We start from the raw sequence: 14,622 nt of genomic DNA, 5'->3' as shown, positions 1-14,622 counted from the left end.
TTCAATGTGCTGTAAAACAAACCACAGATAAATGAACTGTCTAAAAGAATAATATGAGGCACTGCTAAACAAGTGTTATGAAAGAGAAAGATCACTGTAATCTAGAGTTAGTTAGAGTTAAGGCTTTCTGGAAAAGTGAGACCAACATTACACCTTCAAAAACTCTAGTGTGGTGGTGATGCAAGTGGAGGAAAATAGGAAAGAGGCAACAACATCCATGAAGACACAGAGGCAGAAAGGGCAGTGGCCCTGGGATAGTTAAAAGAGAGAAGTCTAGCTGAGGGACTTCTTGACTTGACTAGCGGCAATTAGCCATGACTAATAACGCTTTCCACACTCCAAAGACTTAGATGGGGGGATAAAAAACCATCTACATTAGGCAGACTGTGGTAGCCTCCCTAGACACACAGAGCTGGGCCGGATGAGCCCCGGCACTGAAGTGATCTATTATCTTTCACCATAAAGAGTACAAGGGAAACTAAAGATTATTACCTCCACGAAACAAAAAGATGTCTTCTTTTGCTTCAATCACATAGATATATTCTACTGGTCTAAAAGTATCGTCTCACTTCTTTCTGTCACACTGTGAGGACTTGAGTCAGAAGAAAGTTTAAATACAGGGATTGAGCTGGAAAGAGTGGAAAGAGAAGCAAAGAGGGGGAAGCTGTAGGAAGGACGAAGGCGCCCACGAGATACATGGTTACTGCTTACACCAAGCAAGCTGCCTTGGGAACGCTTCCCCCAAGCAGCCAGAATGCTCAGTAGTGGAAGACACCTCTATTCCTGTAGGCGAGTCCTGGGAAGCTGGTCAATCTGCAAACGCCAATTCTAGGCAGTGAGCTCGGTCTACTTGTAAATCAAGATTTGGGGAAAGAGTACGGTGGGTGGCATGGTTGACACTGTCATCAGCTCCCTCCTCTGGCTTCTCTGGTCATACCCCCATCTACTCTCACTCAGCTACACCCCACCCTCGGATTTTTGATGGACGCTGGGTCCCTAGTAACCACAGCAAGCGCCTCCCCCGCACTTCCTCCTTCCCCCACCCCTCACCACCACCACCCCGGCGATGGAGCCTACTCTGCTCCAAGCCGCCGCTAAGACCCGGAGAAGCGGAATTTCACTTTGAAACTCCCGTGCCTCGTGAGGGCCGGCGCTGGGCATGCTCAGTAGCCGCGGCGCTGCTGCTGGGCTGCTGGGCTGGCGCGGAGTCCACCCTGCCGTCTCCGCCTTGGCTTCTGGGCGTCCAGAAGGCCAGGCATTTGCCGCCTCTGAGCGCTTCTGTGCCCCTTGCCCGCAACCTCCTACTCTTCTTCCTCTCTCCCTGTCTTAGGGAGGTTGAAGCCGGTGATGGTTTCTGTCGGCGCCACAGACTGACTGCTCTGCAAACCCCAGCCGAGGACCTGCGAACGAATCCCGGAGACTAGAAGACCCTTGGCGGTGGCTCTTTCTAATAGTACTTTACCTGAAGAGGGGTCGTGGTGGAGTTTCTCCTCCACCTCTCAATGCAAACACTATGTGGAGAGCAGTCGGCTTCCCTGCGCTGTGCCTGCTCCTTAATCTTCACACTGCAGGTAAGGGGTTGCCAGGCATAGAGCCGGAGCTGTGCATGAGATGGGAAACTGCACATGCTTAAGGACTCTAGGAAAAGCTTGTCTTGCGAAGAAAGCCTTTCTAAAAAGGTAAAGCAGGACAGTACCTGACAGGAAAGGGGTGAGGGAGTCGTGCACCTGTTGGAAAACTGAGGTCGAAAACTTAAGCTAAAATTAGATCTTGATTTGTCTTTACCTTATATGAAACTAGTGAACATTTTCAGTATGAATGCAGGTTTGCTCCCCACTTCGCCTCCCCTCGGTCTAGATTCCCTGCTCTTGTTTCTAGGCTATGCACTTAACTGTCAATTTTTCAGGAGAGGGACAAGACATTCTGCTGGATGTAAGCTTTTCTACTGCAGCGGCTACATTCATAAGGTCTCTTGGTCTAGCGAGCGCTCATAGGAAGGCATTGGCTGTAACCTGATGGACCACATCTCCGCCCAAAAGATCGAAATACATGGTTCACATTAGTGATGCTGCTCCAGGCTCCTTTGGCCCCTGCTCTTGTCACTCGAAATTTCTAAACCAATAAGAGGAAGGAAAGGTTTCAAATAGAATCCTCTTGTCTCTTTCAGCACCATGGCTAGCGTCCGCTGGCACTTAAAAAATAAATAAATAAAAATAAAAATTACAGTTCCAACCCTGGGGTAGGCACTGTCCCTAGGACAGATTTGATAAGGTGTAACCAAGAGTAACAATGAGACTGCTCCCAAATATAAATAGATTTGAGGCACCAGAATCAATATCAAGTCTCATGTGGAAGCAAACCTTGAGAAGTACCTGAGAGATATTATATGTGGTGTCCCTGCTTTTTGGATACATAGCACCTCTATTTTATGCAGAGGACTTGCTGGGCTGAATTCCTTATCATTGTCACACACACATGAACCGAAATAAAATATGGCAGAGATATTTTAGAAACCCTACTGTGACAGCAGTTGTCCATGCAGTAGTCCTGTAACAACCAGAGACTAGGCATTTTCCCAGAGTGTGCTTCTCATCCAATCACACATATCCATTCATTCCTTCAACCAACATTTGCTGAGTGTATACTATGTTCTAGGGGTAATGAGTAAAAATAATTGTTTGAAATTACAATCCTTGTGGTATCTTTTTTAAAAGAGTGGGTGAATTTTATTCTCTGTGTGCAATAGTGGGAGTGAAATATGGTTCTTTCTTATTCCAGCTAATGCTATTATTTAAATGTATCATGAATCTTTTGAGCAAGTAATGCATAGGATTATTAAAGCTATTATTAAATACACATGTTAATTGTTATAATTATGATGTTATATTGTGGGCTTTTCAATAGTTCTTTGGTACATTTTGAAAACCAGAAAATAGCTATGACTTGATTATTAAATTATTTGCAAACAGCTGTAGTGAGTTCTTTCATTATCACATACAATTCTTCAATGCTGAAATGTGGGACAAAAACATACACATTGGGTTGAGTTTTATTTATAGTATTGCTTAATAATAGACGGATACAAACATTCATTACAGAAAAATCTCAATTCTTACTAAGTTAGCAATGATTTAGTTGGTCTGCCAACAATATCAGTGTAGTCATTTTTTTCAAAACTAACATATAAAAAAGTTTAAAGATCACATTTAATACATCTTGAGTAATTATATCTTAAAAGTTAGAAATAAACTTAAGCATGTGAAAAACATGTCTTAATTTACTGTAGATGAATATTTGGGATGAGAAAAATAGAGGACTTTTGCTCATCAAATGAGAAACCTAAAAGCTTGTAGCCCTAGATTATACCTGGAGCTCTGCCAAAGGGTGTATTACCAAAGCCAATCCAATCCATCTCTACTTCAACTTTTTAACTGCAAAACAAAGATAAAAAGTAAGATTAATCAACCAATTTTAATTTACTAAGACAATGCATTTAAGGGCATTTTTATATTTCAATTGCAAGATGCTAAATATTTATTGTATTCATATTTAATATCGTGAAATATATTGGTGTTTTATCACAGTGGATTGCAAGTTTAATATTATAGTTCTCTTGCCAGTTTTATTGTAAATGCATTTTAATTTTAAATGCAATTTGTGGGTCACAAGCTGTCATCAGATTAAAATTTATCACAGTTATCTAATGACATTGTTAGGGCTTTTCATCAGAACTGAAACAAACATAGCTCCTTGGTCTAAGCTTCTATACATTTGGAGATTAACAAAGTAAGTGGACAGGATGACAAAGATCGAGAAATCACTAATATCTCTACTTGTTGAAGGTGTGAGTTTGTTACTTTTGTGGAAGACTTTTCTCTCAGGACAGAGGCCGACTTCATAAAGAAGGGAAATGAATTCTATACATTTACATCTCTTTAATTGTAAAGCTAATTGATCCATTTTGGTTATGCCCGGGGTATCAGCAACTGCTTTATGCTGGTGGAACTGATGACATCTTATAATGCTTTAGAGATGGGAGGAAAGGGTTGATGGGATGTAAGTGTTCCTTTTAGCTATACTGGGAACTGTTGGCTTCAATATAACCATGCCCCTAATGATAAGTAGCAAATTGCTTGCAACTTGAGTGCCATCTCCCATTATTTTGGTTATGGTTGCCTAAGACACTGTCGGGAGAAAAAAGAAGATTATGACACTGAACTCTGGCTAGGGAGAAGTATATGGTCTATAATAGCTGTGGGGGAAAAATGAGGAGTGGGTACAGTGCTGTGTAAGTGGCATCTCTGGGTAAATTAACACTAAAGGATTACTGAGCTTGGTTCTTGTTAGAGAAGCTGGACACAACCCTACCCATGGCAGCCGATTTTTATAGATCGCCTAACAAGGAAGCTGTGGTTATTGTCCATTCAACTGCTTATTTTACAGGTGAGAAAATGAAGATCTAGAGTATTAAAATGGTAGTTAATAGCATAGTCAGGATAAAAGCCCAGGTTTCCAGATCCGTGGCTGCATACTGTATAAAATTATACACTGGTTCTACAATAGGTGAGGCCACCACTGATTAAGTTAGTGGTGTGAAATACTTTTTACCTAACTGTCCTTATTCTTTACTCTTTCTGTGAACCAGTTTAATATATAAACTCCAGTTGAAAATACCACTTCAGGAATATTCAAGAAGGCAATTAAAAGCCATCACAATAATATGAATGGTAAAAAAATATTATGTGGAAGATCCACAGAGCTTATTTTCTTCAGCATTTCTCCTCTTTCTTTGTCCAAAGAAGCATATTCCATTTGAGGAGATATTATTTATAGGGTGTATTTTAGTTGCAAAAGAGTACATTTTGAGATATATTAAAATTCTCATGTGAAAGCTTTCTTTTCCTAGGGAATGTTTTGCTAACAAAATACAGAAACTGATTTCAATCCATTGCTTTCTCTTTGAGTTCTGGAAAAGGTTCTTTCAAATTTCCATGTTGCTCTCACTATCAGCCTTTTTGAATGGCACAAAGACTGCCTTCAGTGTATCTCCTGAAACTATCTCTTCACTCTCAGAGAAGTGCATAGTCCATTTCTCTAGTCTCTGAGAAGAAAGGTATTCTATGATGGTGCCAAGAAGATCTAGGAGGTGATTTGCAGAAGTACCACCCTCAAAAGAAAGGATAGACTAACAGGTAAATGATATATTTTAAGATTTTAAGATGTTCCTTAGAACTCCAGAATTTGTTTTTCCTATTGAAAATCACTCAATATAGACCTTACAATGGTCTAGAGTCTCTCTTCACATTATTTCTATGATATTATCTCTCACTACTTTCTTCTTTTTTTAATCTCTCTCTAGCCATATTTATCCTTCTGTTTCTAGAAGATGCCAGGCACTCACCCTTTCATATTCTTTTGCTTTTTTCTTTCTCCAGGTATCTCCATAACTTAATCCCACAATAATTTTAGGTCTTTAATTAAATATTACCTTCTTAGTGGGGTTATCCTATTTCATATTTCATCTTCCCTTCCCCCCATCACCCAGATAAAAATTCTAGCACCCTTTCCCTGCTTAACTATTTTTTCCCCAGAGGTCTTCACCACTTAACATACAATTTATTTTACTTTTGTTTATTGTAGTTTCCCCTCTCTGTATTAAAATGTAAGCCCGTTTAGGGCACATATTTTTGCCTGTTTTGTTTATTGTTACATGTATTGGAGATCCTGGGCTACTTAGTACCTGGGGGCAGTTCCTGACATAAAATCTTTCTAAAATTAAATAAATATGTTAAATAAATAACGAGACAGTGATATTTCTGGTCTCTTCTTTTTGCATTTAATATCTTCTTAACACCCAGAAAAAACACACATAGTCAACTTTGCCACTTCCAGAATGGACTTAAATGGAGCTCCTTTGTCCAAAACTCATGTTGCCTCACATGCCCCCAAAACATATTATCTCTAACAGATTTTGCTGTCATTGTGAACTGAAGGGCAATAAAGGATGGGTTTGTGTTAGACCAGAGCTACTAATCAACTCAGTGAAAAAAGTCTTTCAAACTGATTGCCAGATGTTGTGCAGCCTAAATACTTTGCTGGTTGGCTATATTTTCACTTCTCAGTGAAATGCCTTGTACATGTAGGAATGGCTACAGGGATCAGCAAATTTACAAACAGAGAGTCCAATGCACCAGAAAAAACCGATTTGCTTCTTTGGTACTTAAGAGACATAGGAATATGTATATTTGAAATGACATATTTCTAGCACCTCCAATAGAATAGCACCTCGCATATTCCATTGAAAATCACATCCTGCCTAACACCTTGTAAAAATTCTGGGATGCATTATGCACATTCAGCCTTTTCTTTTTTATTTCTCACCTACTTCTCTATCAACTTCAGTCCTCATCCTATCATCCTATGGTTGAACATAATTAAATAGGTCATGATAATGTACATTCTTGTTATCAATGCATTTCCATAGTACTCATCTATTTTGACCCCTTTCCAAATTTTAAAATTTTTCCTCACTTGACTTCCACAGACAGTCATTACTCCCTAGCTTCCCTCTTATCTCTCCAGCCATTTCTCAGTTTGTACTTTTAGGTCTTCTACTGTGTATTATTTAACGGTCAGTGCTCTCTACATCTTGTCATTGATTTTTTGTTATTTTTCTCTGTATACAATCTCCCTGGATAATTATACTCAGACATGGATGTCAAAGATTCCAAAATCCACATTTCCATCTCAGTTATCTCTCCTGAGCTCTGGTTCTATATTTAAAATTATCTAGAAGTCATTGTATATTCCATAGTAATCTTTTTGTTGTTATTGTTGTTGTTATTTTTGTTAGAGACAGGGCCTCACTCTGTCGCCCAAGCTGGAGTGCAGCGGTGCAATCATGGTTCCCTGCAGCCTCGACTTCCTGGGCTCAAGCAATCATCCTGCCTCAACCTCAGAGAGTGCTGGGATTACAGGTGTGAGCCACAGTGCCTGACCCCACAATAATCTTATATTCAACTGTTTTTACTCAATACTTCTCATCACAATTACTCTTATAAATATTCCCTAATATTGTGAATAACACCAGGATTCCTCACAATGACCCAGGTCTGAAACGAATAATTCATCCTAGATCCTCCCTTTGCTACTTTCATCTTAAAGGTTACCAACTCTTCTCATAAGGTCTCTACTCTCCATGTTCATGTCACTGCCTTGGGACAGATCCTTATTTCTCACATAATATCTTGTGATGACCTCCTATTAAATTTATTCTTTATAATAATGTCAGAGGTGAAACTCTTAAAAGCATACCTGATCATATTCTTTCTCCATAAAATTCTTCAATACAGCTATCTCCTTTTCTTTTAGAATAAACTCCAAACTCAAGGCAAAGTCTTTTGTGATGAGGTCTTTTCATCATGCCCTCCTTTGCACACTAATGTCAAACCAAGACAAAATTTCCTTTAGTTTGCCATGTCTTGAATCATTTCACGTACTGTTCTACTTCTCTTAAATACCAATACTCTGTTTCCTTATTTAGATGACTCTTTCTCCAACTTCAAATATTGATCAGGCATAGCCCACTTCGAGAATCTTCTTTTCTTGATTGCCTCACCTCATTCAAGTAGCTCTCCTACATTTCCCTTTTCAAACCTGTATATTCCTCTGTCAATGTACTTAACCTGTATACTGAAGTTTTTTGAGAACAGTAACACAATTACAGCTTTATTTCTATATACTTATTCCCTAGAACTATGCTGGTTACCTAATATGGCATCAGTAAGTATTCAATTAATGAATACATATATTAAATATATTTGGTAAAATGAATTATGATAAATTAATTTACATTGACCAAGAGATTATATGTCATCTTCATGACCATAAAGAAGATAATTGACTTTACTACTGTTCTCTTAATGCAATTTACACTTATTGACAACAAGGAAATGGAGATGGGACAGAAAAGTTTCTATTTAAATATAGTCCATAAGATAAGTTTGTGTCCCATGGGCATGATATTATTTGTAGTGTACTTGTGTGCTGAACTCTTTCTAGATGTCTAGACATTCTTGCATGATTTTCCAGTACTAGTTAAGAATAGAATGAGATTAATTTTTTTTAATTTAAAGAGCTCAGAGAGTTAGATAAGCAACATAGTATGATAGTTGTCCACTAAAGAATGGACCCGGAACTCCTAACCCTGATTACTGATTGGTTATCATCTACCTAGAGCAAATATAAGACATTTACCCATTCAAAACCAGGTGAGAGTGTGAGACAATGGCTTTAATAAATCAAGACCAAAAATAATTCAACCCTCCTTTTCTCTCTGAAATAAAACCAAATCATCATACAACATGTCTGAATATTTGAGTGGTTGTATACATTTTTCTCTCTCATTTTATGTGTATATGGTCTTTATGGAATCATAAAGTTTTTGGATCCCATGCGTTTTTTCTTATAGAAGACATTCTTACACCTGAGGAATGGGGACTATTTTGTGAATTATTTAAAAATCACTTTGTGTGAGATGATCAGATCAAAAATCAAAAGCCGATCATTGCCATTAGTATTAGAGATAACATGGATGTTACATTTTATGGTAAGTTTATTGTTAAATCTTACAAGTTGTTCTGTGAGTCAAATTCAAAAGCTAGTGAAAGCCATTTTTCCTTTAAAAGGGGATTTGAAAGATTCTACTTGGCCCATGAGTGCATTTTTCATCTTCAAGGCATTGACAAATGCTGACACATTTAGAGTAGCATTGATGTTTCCCAACATGAAGGATGTTAGTAGTTTTGAAAAAGAAAAATGTAATGCTAAAATATTATTTTAAGATCAAATTTTCTAATGCTTCTGTACCATATAATGTAACTATAAGTGCCTACTATAGTAATGATATCTGCCACAGAAAGACAATTAGCAAATTTATATCGTGAACATTAGCACTTTCCATATAAATCATTTTTATTCATAATGACTGCATAAACTTTCCTCATAATCAAATCTCATTTGATTTTAATATATTAAGATGTTAATGTCCATTAAAATTGCAGCCACATGGACCAACAGCAAAGCAAAACTGTTTATATTATGCAGCAGTCTAGATCTATGTCTAGTTGCACTGAAGCAAATGCCAAGTTCACTGGGGACGTGAATTATTTTTTCCTATTTCTATTTTATTTTTTATTTCCTTTTTTTTCAGATCTAAAGCAATGTCCATTTTCTGACTTAAATGAGAAGACTGACCTCAGGCAGTCCTAAACTACTATTCTTTGGAAAGGAGCACTAAATGAGCACAGAGTAAAAGCATCTCACAGTGATTCACTGGCCTGTACAACACTATGTACAGAGCAAGACTCTCCAGCTATTTTACTGTACTAATGATCCAATTCCTGAGGCATACTGGAGAGAAAAGGAAGCAATAAGTGCACAGAATCAGTTCATCGCTGGGTGACTTTCACTTACCTGGGAAAAATGATCAAACATAGTATCATAGTGAGTTAGGTTGAAAGACCATCAATCCATGAATGTAAAGGTATGGCTTTCAAATAATAAGCAATTTACTTTCTTTGTCTTCTTGACTCAAGGTAGTATTTTTAAAATTCTCCCTGAAGAAAATAAAGTAGCTTAAATAGAAGAAAAGAGAAAATTTAAACAAGTGGAAATGTCATGTTTCTAGATAATTTTTTAGCAGAATTCCATAGTAGTTGAGAGTTAAGTGGGATAATATATCCAAACCTGCAGTCTTAGTGAGTGTCATAGAGGTGTTAGGCATTATGTGATTAGACTAAGGAGATGATATATGGTTAACTTGTACCTTGGAGGAATTTCTTGTTCTTTTTATGTTTATGCCAATACTGAGTAAGCATACACACCTAGATAGATTTTGAGTTCTGAGTGTTTTTATTTTCAGTTGAGCCTTTTCTTGATAGTTTTCATCTGTATGCTATAGGCAGGAGCCTGACCATATGTGCAGGTTTGTAGTGAACTATGAAGCTCTAAAACATCTACCTTCCCGCAGATATCTCTCCCAATGCCTTTCCTAAAAGTTTTATCTAAACATGAATTCTAGCATCATGTCTTCAGCAAGTTCTACTTAAATTAATGTGAAATACAAATTTCTCTTGGATATGCCTGATTGTGACTGAAAATGTGTAACATTTACACAAACATCATAAATCTGAAATGTCTAGTTCCTACTGCACTGCCTTGCTTAGCAGGTGGTCTAGACTTGTCCTAGGATACATCTTCCCAATTAGTCCCTCTAGGGACCCACAAAGGGTGGAAAGTTCAAGCATGGACCAGGGATGTTGCTCATAGGTCTCTAGGCTTCCCATCTGTTGTCTACTCCTCTGGCCATCCTTCTTCTCTACTGACCAACTGATACTCTCCTACTTACCGTTTGTAGCCCATGGAACTTCTAGGCCATTGGGCTGCAGGTCCATGAGGAAGGCTGCCTGTGGTTCTGCAGATACCAACCAAGACAGGGCTGTTTGAATGTAAAGGGATAGAAGGGGGAGCATGGATATGGGAAGAACATAATGGAAAAGGTCACATGCAGCCACAACTTATTCATGGAACTACTCACCACTCCCCTAAAACCCAGGCTACTCAGCTGACCCTGCTTTTCCAGGACTCTTCTCTCTGCTGATTTTACCTCAGGTGACCTATTATTTATAGCTCCAGATTGACTCCCTTGGAGACCCATAGTTCACAAGAAAACTCAGAATTCAGTTACAGAAACTTTTTCATGATGCTTCCCTTCTCTATGCAAATCCAGAGACACATCCGGCAGCTGTTTCAGTGCCTCTGAAAATTCCATGACATTTGAGAAGCTCACTAGGGCAATTCTCATGAGTCCTCACAAGCCTGGTCCCCTTGGGCATTTGGGCATGGCTCTTGGCATTGCTGGGCACCTCTGTATCTCTACAGCATCAGGATTTCCCATCAGGCATTCATTGGTTACTTTTGATTTATTTCCTCAAGCTGGGAATGTCTGATATTTAGAGTGCTTAAATTATAAATTTTATCATGTTATTTGTAACTCCTAAATCTGAGCATTAACTGAAGCTACAAAATATAATAAAAGTCTTCCTCTCAAGACAAGCATTGGATTTCATATGGAATAGACAAATAGATTTCCTTTTTGGGACAGGAAGGAGATAACAAATGAATATTTCCTAAATCCCTGTGATGTGCTAAATTCTACCCAAGGTACTTTTGTAAGATAACTGTCTTACCTTTTAGAATTGAAAAATGTTTTGAAATGGCATGCTTGTACTTCGGAAACAACAAAATATTAACTCATGTAGTACAATAAAACAAACAAACAAAAGTTTGGGCTCTAGGATCTGACTACCTTAGTCTGAATCCTATCTTCTGCCATTTAAAAAGCTAATGTATAAGGCCCTGCAGCATGGAACCTGGAACACTGAATATATTCAATATTAGTAGTTGTAGGAGTTATCATATTAACATGTAAAAACTTTCATTGGTCCTGTATTTCCTATAGCTAGAATATAAGACCAATGAACAGAAAATATGAAAACAAAATGGTACACATTGACTATTGGCCTATTTTTTAAAATCACTCTAAAATCTTCATTTGTGAAGAGTGCATGCTATGAAAATCAAATAAGCATATCCCAAATTTTAAAATACTAGTAACCTTCATCTTATAAATTTTTAAATGCTCATAATTAGCAAGTTCATGTTGAAGAAACTAAATGCTGCTTTCAAAACAAGTATATAAGAGAAAACCTCTAACCACCAGAGTCACTGCCACCATGGGCAACGTTTCTTCTGACACAGTATCTGTCAGTCTCAGGGATTGGGTAGGACATGCGGTATCATCACTCCTGCTACCCTGCTCTACAGACTACATGAAACGACAACATCCAACAAAGGCCAAAACACTCCACTTCTAATGCTGACTTTCAGTCTTAGACAAATGTGTATTACACAGGGAAAGTTTGAAATCCTACAATGAGTTTATGTGAAGGGGGCCCTGATTAAAAGAGGCTTTGCTTATACTAATATTTTGTTTTGTTCCTTTGAGTGGAGACTTGAAGAAGTTTTTCTACCCTGATGGAAGGATTCAGTTCAGATTAAGTGAAAGGTGTACACTTCTTTTGTAAAGTTTGGTGAAAAGCTTTGTTCTGGACAGGAGTGCCAGCATGAAATGTGTCCCTGACTATACGTACGTTCTTAAGCAGATAAATTTTAGAAAAATACCTATATAAAAGTTGAGGATCTGGAAAGTGATTCTTCATGCCTGTGCACAATTTGCATACTCCAATTTGAAAATCCTGTCCACATATCTTTGATGTGTGTGTGGTAGGGGAGGGCATGCACTTTGTGAAATAAGAGTTCTTACACATGCAATTAGGGAATCAGGTGTCCTGTCTCCCCTTGGGTTAAGTTTTGCTGAGTCTGCAGCAAATTTCCAGTGGGTGCAGGATCAATTCCTGCCACTCCAGGCCTGTCTTGTGCCTCTGGTGCCCAATACCTCCCCATGCAGCATCAGCTCTCACTGCTGGCAGCGCCCTCACATCCTCCCTCCACCAGCCCTTCATGTCTTGAAGTTTACCCTTGGGAGCTATGTTTCTAATCCGAGCTTCAATCTCCAATTTTCTCTTTCTTCTCCACCCTCAGCTAAACTGGGTAGTTCCTGCTTCCTATTCCAGGAGAGATCTCGTCTCAGAAAGGATGTGCCACACTGATCTACTTCAGATAAGAACAACTGTTAATTATATGGCCCTTCCTTAATTTTCATTTTTCAAAGAATCATTAGAAAGCCCAGCCTTAGCCCAGTGCCATTAATTTCAAATGGTGGATGAAGGAGCTAGAACAAGATGGAATAGCACTGTTGAAAGGGTCTACCAAGTGCCCCTCAAATCCCTAAATTCAGGCAAAGGAGACCCGGACAGGGATCTCTTCAAGTGGCCAACTACAGACCTTTTTCCCCATTGATATGGTTTGGCTGTGTCCTCGCCCAAATCTCATCCTGAATTGTAGTTCTCATGATCCCCACCTGTTGTGGGAGGGACCAGGTGGAGAAAATTGAATCATGGGCGGTTTCCCCAATCCCGTTCTTGTGGTAGTGAGTTAGTTCTCACGAGATCTGATGGTTTTATAAGGGACTTCCCCCGCTTCGCTGAGCACGCATTCTCTCGCCTGCTGCCGCGTAAGAAAGGATGTGTTTGCTTCTCCTTCTGCCATGATTGTACGTTTTCTGAGGCCTTCCCAGCCATGCGGAACTGTGAGTCAATTACACTTCTTTTTCTTTATAAATTACCCAGTCTCTGGTATGGCTTTATTAACCGCGTGAGAATGGACTAATACACCCACTTTCCTCTTCCCTTAATATATGAGCATTTATATCTCTGTAGTATCATTACTATGGTGAGACTTTAATATTTATGTGTTCTAATGTTGATTTTGCTGTGTTTTAGTATAATTCCTATTCTGCTATGAGAATTATTCTTAAAACAGACACTTTTTTTTCCTTTGTCTTAAAATTGGAGCCCAGTTTTTAAGTCGTCTGGAGAACTCTGCTATGAAAGCAATGGAGATAGTTTCTAATCTTTATAATGATTTGAAAACAATTATATTTTAGCTTTTTGTATAACAATGAATGACGTATAAAATTAACTTCTAAATGTACTACTTCATTATTCAGTGAGTGCATACGGAACCGAATTCCTCTGATTTCTGCAGTCTTAGCTTTCTAGCCATATGAGCATTTTTCTCCCGTCTGCCTTTCCCCAGAGGGTGTAGTTTGATAGTCCTCTCTAAATGGCTGTATAACATTTAATATATAGTAGCATTCACTCCTGTCAACCTCTCCTCCCAGTATCCTTTGACTCAGGACTTCAGAAACTGGGGGACATCTGATTGCTGTACCTCAGCTGGCACACATTTCATTTCTTCCAGCAGAGTCCGAGGCCGGAGGTCTTAATGCTCATTCTTTCTTCATGACTTATGTCTAGTCACATTGTCCCAAGGTACTGTTTTAATTGTATTATGTTCCACTCTGTAATAGATATTTATCAAATGAAAAATAACTCTATTAAAGCTGAGCAAAAATCAGGAAACATGAACCCCTTTCATTGCAATTTTACCACCAGCATATAGCAGACAATGGATTTTTCCTGAAACGGCTGTCAATTCTGTGACTCCCAAATAGAGTTTTACACTGTTCAGCTCAACTTTCAATGGACAGACAGGGAGAAGAAGTAAGGGATATCCAGAGTATTTATGCTGGGCTGAGAGTGGAAGGAGGAGCTGCTTTTTCTAATAGAATATTTTGAGAAATGTGAAAAAAAAAAAAATAAGGAAACTTTACAGGGTGATTAAAATCATTCCTTAGATTCAGAATAGAGGAAATTAGAGCGAGTACTATAAAAATAGGACAACTACTTTGCTATTGGTTTCTTTATTTTTATATAGATATATTGGACACATCACTGGTCAAATATGTGGAGAGTTTAAATAATATTAAAGAATGTCAACACTTCCTGGTAGAATTATGTTTTCACATCTTACTAGCCAGTGCATAGACTGGATCTTAGAAAAACCAGTCCTGGAAGGACGTGTTAAAATTTTTTTTTT

The 14,622-nt window shown here is 38.4% G+C and overlaps 1 protein-coding gene across 1 annotated transcript in view; it reads left to right on the top strand.

Moving 5' to 3' along the window:
• The first annotated feature begins 1,054 nt into the window (after nucleotides 1-1,054).
• PTPRR (protein tyrosine phosphatase receptor type R) overlaps nucleotides 1,055-14,622 on the top strand; it is a 297,932-nt gene continuing 284,364 nt past the window's right edge. The window contains exon 1 of the mRNA XM_017867504.1: nucleotides 1,055-1,571. Within this exon, the coding sequence (XP_017722993.1) occupies nucleotides 1,514-1,571 (58 nt within the window). The 5' untranslated portion in view covers nucleotides 1,055-1,513. The remainder of the gene's footprint in view (nucleotides 1,572-14,622) is intronic.

The sequence above is a fragment of the Rhinopithecus bieti genome, unplaced genomic scaffold, assembly GCF_001698545.2.
Source record: "Rhinopithecus bieti isolate Rb0 unplaced genomic scaffold, ASM169854v2 scaffold_3874, whole genome shotgun sequence".
NCBI classification, from domain to species: Eukaryota; Metazoa; Chordata; class Mammalia; order Primates; family Cercopithecidae; genus Rhinopithecus; species Rhinopithecus bieti.
The sequence above is the reverse complement of the archived record's forward strand: the minus strand, read 5'-3'. Positions and strand labels throughout refer to the sequence as shown.